This window comes from Oryzias latipes, chromosome 16 (genome assembly GCF_002234675.1).
Source record: "Oryzias latipes chromosome 16, ASM223467v1".
NCBI classification, from domain to species: domain Eukaryota; kingdom Metazoa; phylum Chordata; class Actinopteri; order Beloniformes; family Adrianichthyidae; genus Oryzias; species Oryzias latipes.
In genome coordinates, this window is record NC_019874.2 from 8,906,003 (window position 1) to 8,923,856 (window position 17,854).

Sequence of the window (17,854 nt, forward strand, 5' to 3'; positions counted from 1 at the left end):
AATGCTGTAGCCTCACAACCTCGGACCGTGGCCGAAGTAAAAAAGAAATGGTCGGACATCAAAGTCGAGGCAAAAAAAACTTCTGGCGCTGCATCGCCAGAGTGTGTCTGCCACGGGGGTGGGGGGACACCGGTACTGACCCCTCTTGATGACAGACTGGCGGCAATAATTGGGGAATCCCTTAGTGGAGTGGTGACTGAGGCGCAGGGGGACGCCGACGCGCCAGATGCACCGGGTGACACACCCCCAAAAGCGGCAACAGTACGGCTCGAGGAAGTCGGAACCGGCTCATAAGCCAGCAAGTCTTCTTGCTGTCTAAAGATGCGTTCACTCCGAATTCTTCCATTTGCCACATTTTTAAGAGCGCAAGATCAGCCATTGTGCGTCATTACGCATTGTGATGGGGCATTTTATTTCCATCCATTTAATTACATCTGACAAGCTACAGATGTCGGTAATAATCGACGTGGAAATGGGAAATTGTTCAGCGCAAATGTAATTTCTTGTTGCTTTCTGAATGGTTGAGACATACGCCATACATGGTTTTATCAGAAATAAAACCAAATAAAGGCATATGCATGAATACCATACTTCCGTAGCTTATGAAGAAATGTTTTACTATGAAAACAACTTTCCCCAGTGGACAATTAATGCATCTCTCTCTGTCTATCCATCTGTCTGTCTGATTGCACCTATATCTGCTCCGCCAGATGGACACACTGATGAGAATATCAGTTTTGTACATTATTTCGTTCTGTTAACTATATTATTTATGAGGATGAATTGCACAACATGCCAATATTGCAGAACATATTTCACTTTTCGTTTGCAAATAAGTGTTCATTTGAATTTCTGTTGTAATTTTTGTTCGATTTCTTTTGTTTGTTTCACTGCAGATCGATCAAACGGGTGTTCATGTAGGCTGTTAATTGTAAGACTTGCTTTGTGAAGTCTTCATGTTATTTCTGAGAGGCAGTATTGTCATTTTCACTTTCACGTGTTTCTTCCATCTGCCGACGGTGTCGCCGTTTCTCATTTCACCCGTTTTTGTGCGTACGCCTGGGTCAGAGCTTGCGTGAAGGACCGCACATTTTCCCGTCAAGTTTGCTTTTTATAAATCTCAACTATTGCGTAGAGAGTGGCGTACGCCTTCTTTTGTGCGTACGCAACGTTTATAAATGAGGCCCCAGCTGCTCTGCTCAGAGACACGGTCTCTCTTGTGTGAAGCAACCGGTTCACTCTAAAAGCCACAGATCTTTTTACAATGTGGGTTGTGGCAAAATCTCTCCATAAACACTACAAAGAATAATGTCAGACGAAACTTGTGAGGTAAAAGAACTTTAGGTTACAAAGGAAACGTGAAATGAAAATATGTATCGTTTGTTCAAGTGGGGTTACTGTAGTGTGACGTTATCCTGAGTCAAAAGGACCCCGAACAGTTATTGCAGGCCGAATGGTTATGGTACCTACACCGCACAAATGATCCGATCACTCTGAGGGATAAAAACAGTGACAACAGCTCATTTGTTGTGACTTCAGTCACACAAAGTGTAGCTTCACATGTGGGAACGCATCTCCAGCTCTGGTACTTTACATTTTGAATCTACAGAAACATTTAAGGACACAGCACTACACTTTATTTTAATTTTACTTAATTATCTGTGGATACAGTAGGAGAGTGACCACGTACAAAAGCAGAAAAATGAACAAATCCCAGATTTGATACGTTTTCTCCCAGAGAAACTGAACCGATATATGTAGCCATGTGTAAGCAGATAATGATACAGAAAAACTCTTTACAGATTAAGGTTTAGCCTGACCGGTAAAAATGCAATGAGAAGATACAGCAAAGCTGCAAACCTTTACAGAGTTTCCTGTAGTTTGTGCAGCAGTCTCCTCTGGACAGGCAGTCATCAGAGCAGTGGCATGCGTGCTGATCGTTGCGAGTCTCTCCACATCGATCCTTGCTGCACTCATAACCTCCATCTGTCCCAGAAGGAGGACAGGAGAACATGTCTTTCTTAAAAACGTTGTTGCTTATTTTTTATTTCAAGCAAATAAAAAACAGAAAAAAAGACAGAAAAGAAAGTATGAAGCCATTAGAATTAGTCTTGAGCATAAATAGACATATTTCTGACGCACTGAATTCCATCTATTTTCTATACATGCTATATCCCTTTCGGGGTCACAGGGTTGCTGGGGCCTGTCCTCACTGCTGTCACAGGGCAACACACTGACAGGTCATTAAATGAAATGATTGTTAAATGAAATTTAGGTAATTACTTAAAAGGGAGCAGGAACCTAAATAATCCTACGTCTATTATGTTTTACGGAACTTTTTTACACAGTTACCAAAACACAAATCTAATAAAGATGGAGTACTTATTGATCTATCATCAACGAATGTTGTTTTATTATTTCTGAAACACATGTATACATTACATGTCGGGGGGAAATATGCCATTAATTAGATAATCAAAAAACATTATTACACCCATATATCTGTAATTCAAACACTCAGGTCATCCAGTGACCTTTGCATCCCCTTATCTCTATATCGTGAACAAGTTTCTTTGTAAATAATGATGAACTCATGGATGCTTGTGCATGGTTTGAGCTCAGTGCTTAATCCGTTCCAGAGTCTGGAGCTGCACACTGACTCACAGAAACTGCAGCAGAATGCAAAAACCATCTTACAGCCACAGCAGATGACTGCTGAAGCTGCAGCATTGCTGCCACAGTGGTTTGGCTGCGTGATGGGCAGGCCGCAGCAACTAACCAACAACCTGGGAGTTTTTCAGCTTTCCCCTGCATGCATAGAAGTTCCGGGCATGAACTGGCCTCGTCCCTGCAAACAAGCCCACGGTGACTTAGTCAGAGGGAGTAATATTGTGGTGAGAAGTTGGAGAAAATCTGACCACCAGCCAGTAAACACACACAGCATATGCCTTAAAAGCCTGAAGCCTTTCAGTCCATGAGCCCCTTCCATCTCTGATCTCATCAGGCAGAACTTTAAGTCAACATCAAGTAAAAATAAGCTTTAGCTCATTTACATTTAAGTACTTTTCTAAAAAAAATAGAACTTCTTAGCCGATCCCTTTAGGGGTCGCTGCAGCTACTTGTCTTCATCTGGCTCAGAAGTGCAGACCTCCCGGTGTGTCTGCATATTTTCCAGATATCTTTTCTGTACTCACAGCTAACTACCTGGATCAGGTGTGTCCAGTTAATTGGAACATGCCATTGCAGGGTATACTGGAGAACAAGCAGGAATGTGGCCCTCAGCCCCCATTTCTGATCTAATCCCATCTTTAGTATCAGAGGCGGTCGTGGCTAGTCTGGTGCCCTGGGCGAAACAATGTACCGCCCGTTTCATGCCGTCAACCTAGAGCCGGCACCATGTCTGCGTTTTGCCGATCACCGCTAACTCCACTGAGAAAGTGTGTGTGTGTTAGCATTGGGGGCGGGGCTGGCAGCACAGGCTCTTCCTGGAAGGGACTGTACCTCCCTTTGTGACATCACAATGTGAGGACCCACCCATTTTTGTGGGTTGGGAAGGGCTGGTGCTTAGAGAGCAGGTTTTTAGAGGAATACTCAGAAATGCAGGAATGGATCAAAATACTGCTTTGGGATTGTTTTTGTGAGAAATGAAAATTGTAATACACTTAAAAGACTATAAGCAGAGCTGGAGGTAGCAGAGAGGAAGATGCTTTGGGAGAGACCAGGACGGATAGGATCAGAAATGAGGACATCAGAGGGACAGAACATTTTAGAGGTTTTGGGGATAAAGGCAGAGAGGCCAGACTGAGATGTTGGGACACGTCCAGAGGAGAGACAGAGAATCTATTGGTAGAAGGATGCTGAGTCCAGAGCTGTCAACAAGAGGTTTAGAGGAAGACCAAAGAGGAGGTTTTTATGGATGCAGTGAAGGAAGACATGAGGGTAGCTGGTGTTAGAGGAGAGGATACAGAAGACAGGGTTAGATAGAGGAAGCTGATTGGCTGAGGCGACCCCTGAAGAGAAAAGTCGAAAGGAAAAGAAGACATATTTAAGTTCCATTTAATAGATAATGTATTTCATGTTTGTTTGTTGTTTATTTAGTGTTTGAATCTGAAATAAGACTGCACTGAGAAGACAGAAGGTATGGCAGGCAGTAGCTCAACGTCAATAAAGATTGTACTAAAGAGCTCGCATTTGTTCTTTGGTGATTGTTAATAAAGTTCAGCAGGAGTCTGTTTTTGTAGGTTTTAACTGCTAAAGAAAGGTGACATTTTAAAATGTCTTAAAGTTGGACTTTTAAATGAAAACGCTATTCTCCACCTGTCTAAATTTTGTTCCCCCTGCCCCTGGCTCTCACTGCAGGAAACAACGGCTTAGCAAAGCAGTAACTTGAGTGTCTAAAGTTGGCTCACACTGCATGAGGGGCTTTCAAGGAATTGAACGCTGAGTTAAAGCTGTACCTATCCAGGGCTTTCAGGCTAATTTAAAACCAACAACACTGTCTATGGAGTGAAATAAAGAAGGGTGGTGGCTGAATTTAGTTCAGCCCTGCCCTGAAAAGTTCAAGGACTCACTTGCCGCCTCTACCAAAGTGGACAAACAGGAAGGTGAGTCTGATAACTCAAAATCCACTCCTTCTGACCTTTTCAGGTCTTATTCTGAAACACTTTTCAGATATTGATAATCTCAACCCAGCTTTATCTACTATCTCTGATCAGCTTTATTTTTCCTCTGGAGCTGCTACCACACTTCGCCTTTCCTTTCGCAACTTTGGCATGAAAGTTCACCTCTGAACTTTCATGCGCCATCCCATCACCATATAGGACTATTCATCTGCTTTCCTTTTTCCGGACAAATCAAGTGTCCTCCTGCATGATGCCATTAGCTGCAGCATCCAGTCTTCCTAACAGAGACTGTCTCATCCACAGAAAACATAGACTCAGCTGTCTGAACTGAAGGAAAATCAGGGCGAACTGACTGAAAAGAAAGAGGAGCATGTCGGAGGGATTGTCCAGCCCAGGATGCAGAATGTTAAAGGCATAGACATACACTGACATCACTTACTGGGTTCTTCCCAACCAAAAATGAAGCTTGAGGTGAAGTTTACTCAACTCATATCTGTTAGAAACTGGGCAAGACAAAAGCTATAGGTTTGTGGCGTCAACACCAGGGTTGACACCAACCCTTCTGTGCTCATTTGAAGAACTGCAACATTTGGTTTTTCTGGTTTAGCTTCAAATTCTGTTTTGTGTTCAGAATACCAAACCTATCCATCTATCCATCACCTGTTTGTAGCACCAACGTGTCAACCCACCACTATTTCTTCAGGAAGAATTCTCGACATCAACTCATCTTTTGAAAATCTATTTCTCACGTTTTCCTCATTTTCTTTGACCAACAGAGGGCCATTTTTCACCCTGTATGACAGCAGAACCGATGGCTCCTCCCCCCATTCTTTGACCAAACTCCTGAGCTGTTGTTCATGTAAAATTGAGTTCACCTCATTTGACGATGTGGTTCTAGAATCAGGTGGGTTTCAATCATGGAAATCAAGGACTTTTACATTTGGCTTTTCTTTTAAGCAGACCTTTTTCCTCCACTTGCAGGAACGGTTTTCATTTCTTACAAAATATAACAGAAGAAAAGTTTTCAAAGTGAAAAGAAAAAACAGATGACAATTCCATTGCATGTCGGAAAGAAAAATTCCAACATTAAATGGCAGATTTTCAGGATTTCCTTCCCTTATTTCTTTTGGCCTCAGCTATCCCCCCCCCCCCCCCCCCCAACCTCAACCAATGACAGATGACACCCCTGCCAAAAATCTGTGAGTGATTTTCTTCCTTTATATCATAGCCTGTGTGAGAGACTGAGGGGGAAGGCGGGGAGGGTGCGGTTTGGTACCTGTCCGCAGGCAGAGCTGGTCAAAGTCCGAGCAGCAGCCGTGGTACGTCTTACACAAGTTGTCACAGCGACAGCTGGGGGGCTCCACTTCCACCAGCTCGAAACACCTGCTCCTACAGGAGCCGGACATTGGTGCGTAGGGGGGGCTGGAACGAGCTGAGGAGAAAACAGACCAAAGCACTCAGACAAAAACTGATGCTGAACGTGAGGCACTGAAGTCCTGCGGAGCTTCACATAAACAGGACAGCGGCTGTAATAGCAAACCATCGTTCTGTGAAGCACAGGTGCAGAAAAAACCAGGGGGGGCCCAGGAGAGCATGGGCTGCTCGTCTGGGGCTTCGGGGGGATCTCGGGTGGGATCCCCTGGCGCTGCAGGAGGTCTGCTGTCTGGCTGGGCTGGGGTTAGTACTCTCCATGGTCCTGTGCCCCTATGCTCCCCGGCCTAGGAGCCCCTGTTGTGCTCCTCACGGCCCTGTTCTGAGTGGCTGAGGTGGGTCGAACGGCAGGCGGATTCCCTCAATCTGCTATCCCATGCAAATGTCTGACTACTCCCTCCCACTTCTTTAATCATCCTCCAACTTCCTTAACCCCCTTTTTTTTCTCTTTTTTTGTGCCCTAATACCCCATCTCCAACATCCTCCTGTCTCCTTCTCTCTTCTCTTTTTCCATCCCTTCAAACAAATAAAAATTTAAACAAACATATATCCTCAAATCCCAAAAGGGTTTATACAAATATACACCTTGTGTGTCAAAATATTCATAACCCCCTGTTGTAACAGTTAAATTTGTCCAACACAAGATGAGAGCTGAGGGATGAAACATCCAAGATTCATGAGTACATCAAGCTCAAGGCCCCAACTGACAGTTTGCTCAGAGAATGTCTCAGGCAATGGAGAGCAGAGGATACAGTGCTGGAGGACAGATCCTCATGGAAGGAGAAGCCCCTGTATGGGATTTAAAACCAGACCATACCTGAAGTGGTTGATATCAAGAAGTCCTACCAATGGCTGGAGAGGGCTGGCCTTAGGACAGCACTGAAGCGCTCATCCTGGTGGAACAAGCCCTGAGCACCAGAGCAATAGAGGCTCAGATCTACCACACCAGACAAGACCCAAGGTGTAGGCTGTGCAAAGAGGCGCCTGAAACAATCCAGCACATAACTGCAGGGTTATGTGCTGGATTGCCCTGGAACTGCAGGGATGCTGGCAGGGAAAGCATACATGGAGCGCCACAATCAAGTGGCTAGAATAATATACAGGAACATGTGTGCAGAATATGAACTGGAAACCCCAAGGTCAAAATGGGAAACACCTCTGAAGGTGGTAGAGAATGAGAGGGCAAAGATCCTGTGGGACTTCAAGATCCAGACTGATAGGATGGTGAACCAACCAGACATTGTAGTGGTGGATAAAGTACAGGAAAGCCGTGTGGTGGATGTGGCAGTGCCAAGCGATGGGAACATCAGGAAGAAGGAACATGAAAAACTAGAGAAATACCAGGGACTCAGAGAAGAACTGGAAAAGGCATGTGGAAGGCAAGTGAAGGTGACAGTGGTGCCTGTGGTAATTGGAGCACTCGGGACAGTAACCCCCAAGCTGGAGGAGTGGCTACAACAGATACCTGGAAAGACCTCAGACCTCTCAGTCCAGAAAAGCGCAGTGCTAGGAACAGCTAAGATACTGTGCAGGACCCTCAATTTTAATAGAAAGGTCATGATTTACTGTACCTCTCATCTGATCTGTCTTGTTTTTCTTCTTCCACCTGCGTCTTCCTTCTCTCCCTTGCTTTCCCTCTGTCACTCCAATGTTTTCTAAATTATGCAATATAATAAATGATCCTCAAAGTTGAAACTTTATTAACTTCCTCCTTTATTTGAACTTAATGCCTACATACAAACACTTGTGTTAAAGATAAATATGAAATTCTAATTTATACCATGGTCTGGGCGGATACTCGATTCTGATTGGCTGCTGTGCATTTAAAAGTGATAGTGCACAGGATAATCCACACCTAAGATGGAAGTTATGGTCACGTAGCTAAAATGTTTTATATCACTGCCTTGCCTTATTTGAAACAAACTTTAGCTTCATCATCTGGACAAAAGCGGGAAGAGGTGAACTTTCTCTCTGAACTGATGCTTTATTCACAGATGGTTCAGGCTTCCATGACATGCTTCAATTTCTGATAATGCACACTTCGTCGGCCTTTAACCCTTACATAACTACGTTTTATTTTCCTGAGTAAATCTAAGGAAAAGAAAAGAGACATAAGTCCTGCAATTATCTGGTAATGAGCATTCAAGTAAGTCAAATGATCAAATCAAATATTGCAATATTCATATCAAGTAGCCTGATCCTAAACAATTATCATATGGACGGATTTCTATATGAAAAACTTCCAAACTGCAGTCTAGCATGAAAAATGAGGACATCTACAAAAGAAGCCACTGCGGAACATTCTAGGAAACGCTGATCAAATAAAAACATTTACTTTAAATGTTTTGTCTATCTGAATATCAAATGTTATAAAAACACACCAACCATTTCTTCACAGGTCAACAGAAATTCAGGCTCTTTTCCAGTGGAGCAACTACACTGAATTACCTGGTAAATGTCAAGGCTAACACTTTAGCTGACAGTACTGTCATCAGATCGGCTAGATGTTCACAGAACTTTTGAATTTCTAGCTCGTTTACCTGTTTCATGTGTTCAGACAAAGTCTTGCAGTCTGCTGCAGCACAAGGCAAGAATTGTCTCGCTTATTCTTCTCAACAAAAAAACAAACAAACAAAAAAAAATCGTCGGCTGTCGTTTTTTAAGGGAGTCAGGACCATTAGAAAGTTCAGACATTGGAGTAAACATAGAAGGAGGGGTTGGGGAGGGATAAAACATGGAGGATTTATCCTCTCCAATTGGTTAGACCGTTCTTGATGTACACTAAAGCCAGGAAAATACAAAACTGCCTTCATCTGTCATGTTACTGAGTAGTTCTCTCCACAGCCAATCAGCTTCCTCCATCTAACCCTGTCTTCTGCATCATCTCCTCTAGCACCAACTACCTTCATGTCTTCCTTCACTGCATCCATAAAAACTCTAGGCCCTCTAGGCCCAACAACATGGCTGCTCTCACCATGGTTTTCTCCACCGTTCCTTTCATTTCAGCTGGAAGTGTTCTGTCACACATCACTCCTGACACTTTTCTCCACCCATTCTAACCTCCCTGCACTCGCTTCTTCACTTCTTCTCCAAACTTTCCTTTCCATTCTCCATTCTTCATCCCTCCTTCCTGTAATTTAACTGTTCTACTTGGGTCCCTCTCATTCACATTAATGCACACTGTTTTGCTGTGGCTAACCTTGATTGCTATCCTTTTCACGTCAAACCTCCACCTCTCTAGCTTCTCCTCCACCCATTCCCTGCTCTCACTACAAATCACAATATCATCTGCAAACATCATAGTCCATGGTGATTCCTGTTTAACCTCATGTCAGCCTGTCTAGCACCATTGCAAACAGGAACGGGTTTAAAGGCGATCCCTGATGTAGTTCCACCTCCACCTTGAACTCCTCTGTCACCCCTACAGCACACCTCACCACTGTCTTACAGCCCTCAAAAATGTCCTGCATTCTCCGTCAGACTTCCTCCTCCAATACCACCGTTCCTCTCTGGACATCCTGTCACAAGCAGTTCTAGGGTTTAAAAAAGTTTTCTGGGCTCAATAAAAAAATTGTCAGGGCTAGAGCTGGGAATGCTTAGGCCAGGCAACGCCCCTGCTCACTAACAAAGCTTCATATCACACTTATGCAGATGACACTCAGCTTAACGGAGCTCTGACACCAAACCACCATCAGACTCTCTGCTGATGCTGCTGCTTAGAGCAGCTAAACTCCTGGAAACAGACAAACTTTCTTTAGCACAACAACAAAAAGACTAAAGTCTGAGAATTTAGAGACAAGAAGGAAAGAGTGAAGGTAACTGCAGAGCTGGTTTCTGGAGGAGGTACAGCCAAAAGTTAGAAATCCTGGAGATGCAATACAGAGAGGTAAGCTTCGGCCAGAAAACAAATCCTGCTGCAGCAAAGCATCCCCAAATCAAGACACTATGCTTCAACGTTGGTGGTTCTTTTCTGAAAATTCCAAACAATTCTGTTTTCCCCCATGAAGTAAACTTGTGTATTCTATCTGATGGTAGAGTCGTGCATGTTCACATCAACAGCTATGAGGGTCCACTGTAAGACATTTTAGGGTGTTTGGTGACTTCTTTTCTCATCTTGTGATCTGCTCTAAGGGTGAACTTGTTTGCACGTCCAGACCTGCATGTGATGGCAAATGCTTTCTCCTCCAGTTGTGAACAATGTTCCAGATGGTGGAATGGCTGATGTTAAATACGTTTGGAGATCTTCTTAAATCCTTTTCCAGACTCTTAAGTGACAACAACCTTGGTTCTGAGAGCCTCGGACAGCTCTTTGGAACTCATCATTCTCCTCACCCTCACTTCAACAGTCAGGGGCACTCCGATCTAAACATCTGAGGTTTAAACGGGGCAAAATGCCTGGCATTAATGTTCTGATCATGTGCACAGAATGTGATTCACCTGTGTGAGGCTTTAACCACTTTATGTAGGAGAATATGTGATTCATTCTAACAAGAAGTTGCATTCTTTTTAAATCAAACTTTGGACAACATTTTAAAAATACTTTTTTTAATTTTCAAATGTTAAGTGTTAAATCTCCTAATGTCCAAAAGTGTTTAAAAAATTCCAGGCTTTCATAAACTGTTCTAATTTTTTCACATGACTGTATTTTCCAGTTCTTGTATTTTTTTTTTTTTGTTTTCCTGCACAAACCGCGTTGATCATTTTTGAGTGAGAAAACCTTTTCTGTTGGGGAACAGGTTCCTCCCATCGTCATGGCGATGGTCAGCCCACACCAAAGACATGTCTTTTGTCTCCATGTGGGTTTGCAGACCATCTTGGCTCCAAATGTTTTTGCTTCAAGTTCACTAGTCGTGATCCCTCATCATACGGTGGACTTCGATAAAGGTGTGAGTGATGACCAGCACCCAGATTACTTGATGGTGTGGATGTGATGAAGACAGCTGACATCATCTTCTGCCTCTCTTGCCTCTCCTTTGTTGTTGTTTTTTGACAATAACACATTTTACATTTGCATAAACCGATCTTCTGCAGACCAGCTTTTCCTAACCTTCCTCATGTTTTCCAAACAGGGAAGGAGCTCGTGATTGGGAAAAAAAAAGAAAAGTGAATTATGGTGAGAAAGGTTTTTAATCTTTTCACCCCCAAACTGTTTCAAAGCAGCTGGTTTACATTGGTACCACCTGTGGAGAAGAGATGATACCACCCAGGGAGACGCCTGCGTCCACAAACACCAGACAGAGTGTGGGGATTCTCATCCCGCTGGGTCTGAGTCTGAACCCACCGTCTGTCGTTCCTGAAGGCCCGTCTTCTCCTGAGCGCGGAGGCCGGCCAAAGACAAAGCTCCCACACAGAGCGGACAGACTCCACAGCAGCTGAGGGGTAAGAACAGATCATCAACCAGCGCCTGACTGGATTCTGATGAAAAAACATGGCAAGATTGTGTTGTTTGTGGATCCAAAGTGTTGCCAGATCTCCTCTTCATCAGAGCACTGCTGTGTTCAGACCTAACCTTCATGTCAGAGCTGTTGGCATGATCAGGACATGTTTTGAATGTGATCATCAGAGAGGCTGCAGCTTCTCTACAACAGGAGCTCCAGAACCTTCCTTTCAGTTTCAGTCAGAAAGACTTTTACAGGTATGATGGGATTTATACGGAAATGCCTTAAAGTGGCGTTTTTTTTCATGCACGTGCGTGCACGCTACTTTTCCTGTATCATTGTGACTGCTGGAGACTCAATGAAACTTCAAATCTATAAAGTGATATTTATGCCACCATATTGCAAAAAAAACTTTGTCAGTAGCAAATGAAAATGTTAAATATTTGCTTTCAAAAACTTTTTTTTTCTTTCAAAAAGAATTTTTTCGTTTGCAACACAAATGTTTTTACATGCGTTGTGTCTAATCTCGCTTTCTTCCTATCTTTGAGCATCAGTTTAGCTGACATAGCTGCCATCAAACAGCCTGCTGATTGGTTTAGATCAGTGTTTTTCAACCAGTGTGTCAAGTGTGCCATGGGAAATTGCCCTCATTAACTGATCTAAAAACATTTACCATCTCCAGGATATCAGTGGGTAAAAATCTAAAAGACACATTTTTACTTTCATAATATGAAGATGCAATCGTTTTCACATTCTATATTACAAGTTCTCACATCAAATCTACAAGTGCGTTCTTTTAGACACATTTTTACTTTCATAAAACAGTTTTTGAATCTTTTAACTTAACTTTTACTACATCTTTTAGAAAAAAAAACAACTGCAGCTTCCAGCTTTTTCTGCAACAATTATCACAACAATTGATGTGAGATTGCAGAGGGACTGTAAATCAATACAGATTAATATGAGCTTTTCCTTTTTTTTTTTTTTTTGGATGCTGGTGTGCCGTGGCTCAAAAAAGGTTGAAAAACACTGCTCTAGATCAGGGGTGGGCGGTTATTTTAACTCGCGGGCCACATTGGGTTCTAAAATTCGATAGAAGGGCCAGACCAGGAGCAGAAGCGTGGAGTGAGAAAGAAATAACATGGAATGCAGATGAAAACATTTGGATTGAAAATTATATTCCAAAACAGAATATTCTAGAGTTTTTAGTTTAAAACTTTTGTTCCCATTTTAGATCTTTTTTATTGTGAAGCCCTTTGGTACCTTCAAGGAGTTGTAAAGGATCATGTATGAATAAAGTTTCATTCATACATGATCCTTTTAATAAAATAAATAACATTATTTATAAAATAAAGCAATGACCAAATAACACACTATGATTTTCATAAATATACTGATACATTAAAAAAACACAAAAAACAATAAATCATCGATCCTCTCCCGTCATAATCCTAATATAGACTTTGAGGGCTGCAGCTCATCACTCGTCTCACAGTTTGCGCAGCTGCGCTTTGTCCTGCGCGTCTGTTTCTCATCCAGCAATAATGAAAAAAGCAAATTTCTATGTTGCTGCAGTTACGTTGCTGCAGCTAAGCATATTTCTGCGTTACCTTTTCACCAGAACATAGTTCCTTGTTTATTGCAGGAATTACGTTCTAAAAATAACTGTGATTGGTGAAATTCACGGAGAATGATTACAGATGTTTTATGGCAGTAAAACTCCTCACTGATTTTGAGAGGGTTTCAGGTTGGAGCACAGACTGCAGAAGGAGGGAATAAAATGTCACGTCTTGATCGTGTGGCCAGATAAAAAAAACAAAAACAAAACATGGGTCTCTGATATTGTTCAGTGGGCCGGACCAAACAGGGAGATGGGCCGGATCCAGCCCGCGGGGCACAGTTTGCCCACCCCTGGTCTAGATTGTAACCAATCGAATCGCCATATTCATCTAACGTTGGCTATGTCCGAGTTCTTTCACTATACTACTCACTACATAGTACACTAGAGATGTCACCTACAATTCTAAAACTAAGGACAATTTCTTTCAAGAAATTTCCCAGAAGTCTCTGCAAAAAACCAGTGTGCATTGATGCTCATTGGATTGGCAAATACTGACCCTTTTTTGGCAAAAAAAATGTATTTAAATGTATTTTTTAAATAAACCAGTGTTTTATTCTTCAGAACTCAGTGGATTCATACTAACGAGATTTTCACTTTGGGAAATCAATTACTTTATATTTTCCATTAAAAAAAAAATTGTAGTGAGCATGGTGACCAAATTGCTTTTAAAATCTTTAGTCCCACACTATACAGCTTTTCAGTAGTCAGGAGTTAGGGTGGGAATTCGGACAGAGACATGGCGTCTGCTACCGAGGCTCAAAAAGCCAAACCGGCTCTTTTTACCCTCGATTCAACTCTTTGGCGGAGTAAAATTTCATTTTTAATCATTTTAAAAATAAATGTGTTTTTTAGCATTGATTAATTTTTGTTTAGTCCGAGTTGTGAATTTATAGCCAAGGATCTCATGAAACTGTCAAATAAACTGTAAAGTGTATCTGCTGACATTAAATCAACAGGCCTGTGTGTGATCTGTGAATCCTCCAGAGCAAAATATTGGTAAAAAGTTTGATTTTCCTTAAAATCTGTTTGCCATTAAAAAAAAATAATTAAGGCACAAATTATTTCGCTGCTCAACAGTGTTTTGAAATAGATGATCCTGTGTTAGGGTGTCTTATTTTTAAGAACTAATTTGCTTTTGTCCAAAGTAAAAAAGAAAAAAAAAATAAATTAAAAAGTGCAAGTTTTTCTTCATATTTTCACATTTATTCATGAAAATAAAACAATTGTTCAGATACAAATCTTTATCGTAATAAAATGTCACTTCTGGTTGGATGGAGTCACCAGGGGGTGGCCAGGAATCAAGGTTACAGTGTACATGTATGTGTACAATACTAAAGGCACGTTTGTTTACAACAGACTACATAATATTTTCTTCTATGGTTGTATATTAATTTGTCCAGAACAATCATGACACGGACCAATGTACAGCCAATCACATAATGTGACGTCAGCATTAATCCCAGGACCCCGAACGGAAGTTGCAGGTCGAACGGTTATGGTACCTACACCGGCCACCCCCATGCAAAATTTCTGGAGGCGCCACTGGACGGAGTCTGAGCTTTTTTTCTGCATTTTAAACACACTGGTCGGTAAAAGAAACGAATACAAAACTCTGTTTTATCTTTTGTGGCTTTGCTTCTCCTTCTGGAGTTTACTCTGAGAGAAAAAGGCCAGAATAACTGATACAAAGTCCAAAGGCTGTGTCCGTCTCCAAGAACCATCAATAAGAGACAGAGACACCTGATTGGTTAGAATCTAGACCAATCAGGAGGCTGTTTGGTGGCAGCTGTCACGATATAATTAAACTTAAAACGCAAAATCAAATATAGGAAAAAAAGCGAGATGACATACAACGCATGTGAAAACATTTATGTTGCAAACGCAGAAAAAAAGTTAAAAGCAAAAAAAAAAACAAAAGAAAAAAAACCTAAAGTTTTTAAGCAAATTTTTTATTTATTTTCATCTGCTACTTAGAAAGTTTGGTTTGCTATGTGGTGGCGTACATTTAACCTCATACAAATTTGGGCGACAGCAAGGGCAGGGGGGGGGATTCACGCGCATTCATCTGAGCTGCACGGACGCGTGCGAGGCGAGGACTCAAGCGCGCACACCCTGAAATGAAGCCGTGCACGAGCGAACACGGATCACGCACGCGTTGAAACGGCGGAAAGAAAGCAAAACTGCGTTCGTGTGGACGCGGCGCTTACCGTACCAGCTCGTGCAGCAGCATGGTCCCGCGCGGGTCCGGTCAGAAGCGGACTCAGAACCGGTACAGAGGCGCTGGACTGGGACCCAGACTCTGCTGGTCCACAGGAAGGCTTCTGTCTGAGACTGGACTCGGATCGGAGGAGGGGGGGGGGGGTCTAGACGACACCCACTGACGCAGGGGGCAGGCCAAGACCCCCACAGACCCAAAGAACTCCGCCTCACTCCAGAACCAGCAGCTTCCAGGATGACCCTCAGGTCTCCAGCCCGGCAGGACTTTCATCAAGGTGGGTGCTAAACCATCACATATCATCATGCCTCCACCACCATGTTCATAGCAGGGGGGGCGTCATTACGGTTCTGTCTGACCCGGTTCCGTTTTTAGGAGTCAGAAATTAGCCTGTAGTCTTACGTTAATAACCGGTCACCTCAAAAACCAGTTTTATATCAAAGAGGTGAGTTTGTGGGACCTTCATGAAAAAGAGGAGAAACTAAGGAGGAAGACGAAAAAGTTCAGAGATGAAACACGACCCTGGAGACCTTCAGATGGGGGTGTGTGTGTGTGTGTGTGTGTGTTCTAAAACGGCTACAGAGCAGCTCTTTTTTATTCACGTTCTGTTGATGATGACGTCAGAGTTTAGCTCGGTTGTCCGGTTCCACCGGGGTCAGACACATACACAGGAGCATGTCACACGTCTTGGAGCGGTTCTGCTCCTCCAACTGTGGAGCTCACTGAACCTCTGCAATCACATTCACTCAGCTACAGTTCACACAACACAACACAACACAGGCAGCTCCACTCCAAGGAGTTTTATTTGAAAAGACGTGTTCCTGTGGTCCCTGCCGCTCCTCCGGTCAGTTGGGAAGAGCAGTCCGTCCCGGTAGAACCTGGTCTCAGGCAGAAAACAGCAGAATCAACGCCGAACTGGAAGAAACCTGCAGATGTTTCCACTCAACCAATCAAACTTTCCTCAGATCCTGCAGTTTCAACGACAAACACCAGATGGCAGTGAACCTCACAGTGGTCTGCATGCTCACATGCATACTTTGGTTTCTGGAGTCTGACCAGTTTAAATGGTGCCGGCCCAAAGTGCTCCCCCCAGCTCAAACCTGGTTAGGGGACAAATGGCCAGAGTGACCCGGATGGTGATCGGTCCAAACATCCATTTTTGGGGGTTGGTCTTGGACTTGGACGCTGGAGCGGGGTGGGTTATGGGGGTGCAGTTCTTTCTTTCATGCATGTTAGGAGCAGCAGAAATCTGCCGCTGATCCAGAACTGCAGTTCAGTCGGACAGAGACGGCGAGCGCAGCGACAGGCCGCTGGCTGGGCTGTTGCTGTAGGCGTGGGGGGTGTCGCGGTCCCGCTCTCGGTCCTTGTCCTTGCTCTCATGCTTGTGCTTGTGTTTGTGTTTGTGCTTGTGCTTCTTCTTCTTCTTCTTGTGCTCGTGGTGGTGATGGTGGTGGTGATGGCCGTGGTCGCCACCGTGCTTAGAAGACGAGGACGCCGTCTCCTTGGAGAAGGACGGCACCGGGGTGGCCGGCATGGAGAGCAGCGTCTGCTCCATGAGCGGGGGCTCTTTGCCTGAGGACAAAGACAAGACGGAGTTTAGAAAACACAAAAGCATCCTCACGCCGCCCTGAGGACGTCAGCGTCAGGCCGCCCTGAGGACGTCAGCGTCACGCCGCCGCCCTGAGGACGTCAGCGTCCTGCCCAACCCTTCACGTTTTTCCATGAGGTGAATTTATTATTGCAAATCCAATTTGTCACAAAGGGTTTCTTATTCTTAAGAATGGCGGAACTTATCAGAAGGCATCCATCTTCGAATCCGTTTTACCCTTTCGGGGTCACGGGGCTGCCTGAACCTATCCTGGCCACTTGTGGATGAAGGCAGGGGACACCCTGGACAGATCGCCAGTCTGTCGCAGGGAAGAGTGTCCACTATCACACACCCATGCACACTCACACTCACACTACGGACAATTTAGGTTGACCAATCAACCTATGAAGCATGTTTTTGGACGGTGGGAGTGGGAGTATCCCGGGAAAAGGGGACAAATGGAGAGAGTGACCCGGGTTGCGATTGGTCGAAAAGTGCAAACTCCACACAAAAAGGTCCCCCATTGATGTTTTTTTTGGGTCCAGGACCCCCAGCCGGGACTTGAACCGGGGCCTTCTTGCTGTGAGGCAAGAGCGCTAACCACTGCACCACCGTGCAGCCCTCTCATCAGGAAGCAGTGGTGAGGAAATTGGCGTGATTTTGCGAGAGCAGTGGGTTTACCTGGCGTAGAAGGCCTCTCTAGCAGGTTAAGATGATGGTGAATGAAGGCCTGGCTGTCATGAACGGTCTCCATGTCGATGTCTTCTTCCTCCATCGTGTTGAACTGCAGGAAGGTCACTGCAGGTCAACTTCACACACAGCAGAAGCATGTCTGACACACACTCAAACTTGAGAAGCTAAAACACACAATATTGCCAAAAGCACCGGCTGATCTGACTTTACACACGTCTGAGCACATCCCATAATAATCCAGCTCTACATCTTTCTCCTCTATGCAAACCCATGAGCTGCTCTGAATGTCTGCAGAAAGTTGGTGAC

The 17,854-nt window shown here is 43.8% G+C and overlaps 2 protein-coding genes across 5 annotated transcripts in view; both read right to left on the reverse strand.

Moving 5' to 3' along the window:
- enpp2 (ectonucleotide pyrophosphatase/phosphodiesterase 2) overlaps positions 1–15,860 on the reverse strand; it is a 43,973-nt gene extending 28,113 nt beyond the window's left edge. For both annotated transcript variants that reach the window (XM_004077649.4, XM_011484943.3), the window contains exons 1-4: positions 15,265–15,860; positions 11,335–11,425; positions 5,899–6,054; positions 1,861–1,986 (exon numbers count right to left, since the gene is read on the reverse strand). In XM_004077649.4, coding sequence (XP_004077697.1) covers positions 1,861–1,986; positions 5,899–6,054; positions 11,335–11,425; positions 15,265–15,282 — 391 coding nt within the window. In that variant the 5' untranslated portion in view covers positions 15,283–15,860. The remainder of the gene's footprint in view (positions 1–1,860; positions 1,987–5,898; positions 6,055–11,334; positions 11,426–15,264) is intronic.
- A 192-nt stretch (positions 15,861–16,052) lies between these two features.
- Positions 16,053–17,854, reverse strand: part of taf2 (TATA-box binding protein associated factor 2) — a 30,067-nt gene continuing 28,265 nt past the window's right edge. Inside the window, exons 26-28 of one of the 3 annotated variants that reach the window (XR_002874877.1) lie at positions 17,537–17,639; positions 16,324–16,839; positions 16,053–16,235 (exon numbers count right to left, since the gene is read on the reverse strand). Coding sequence is in view for 1 of the 3 variants with exons in the window: in XM_023963890.1 (XP_023819658.1) it covers positions 16,541–16,839; positions 17,537–17,639 (402 nt within the window). In the remaining 2 variants the exon portion in view is untranslated. Of the gene's footprint in view, positions 16,840–17,536; positions 17,665–17,854 lie in introns of all 3 variants that reach the window. The other 2 variants (XM_023963890.1, XR_002874878.1) reach the window with 2 other exon arrangements.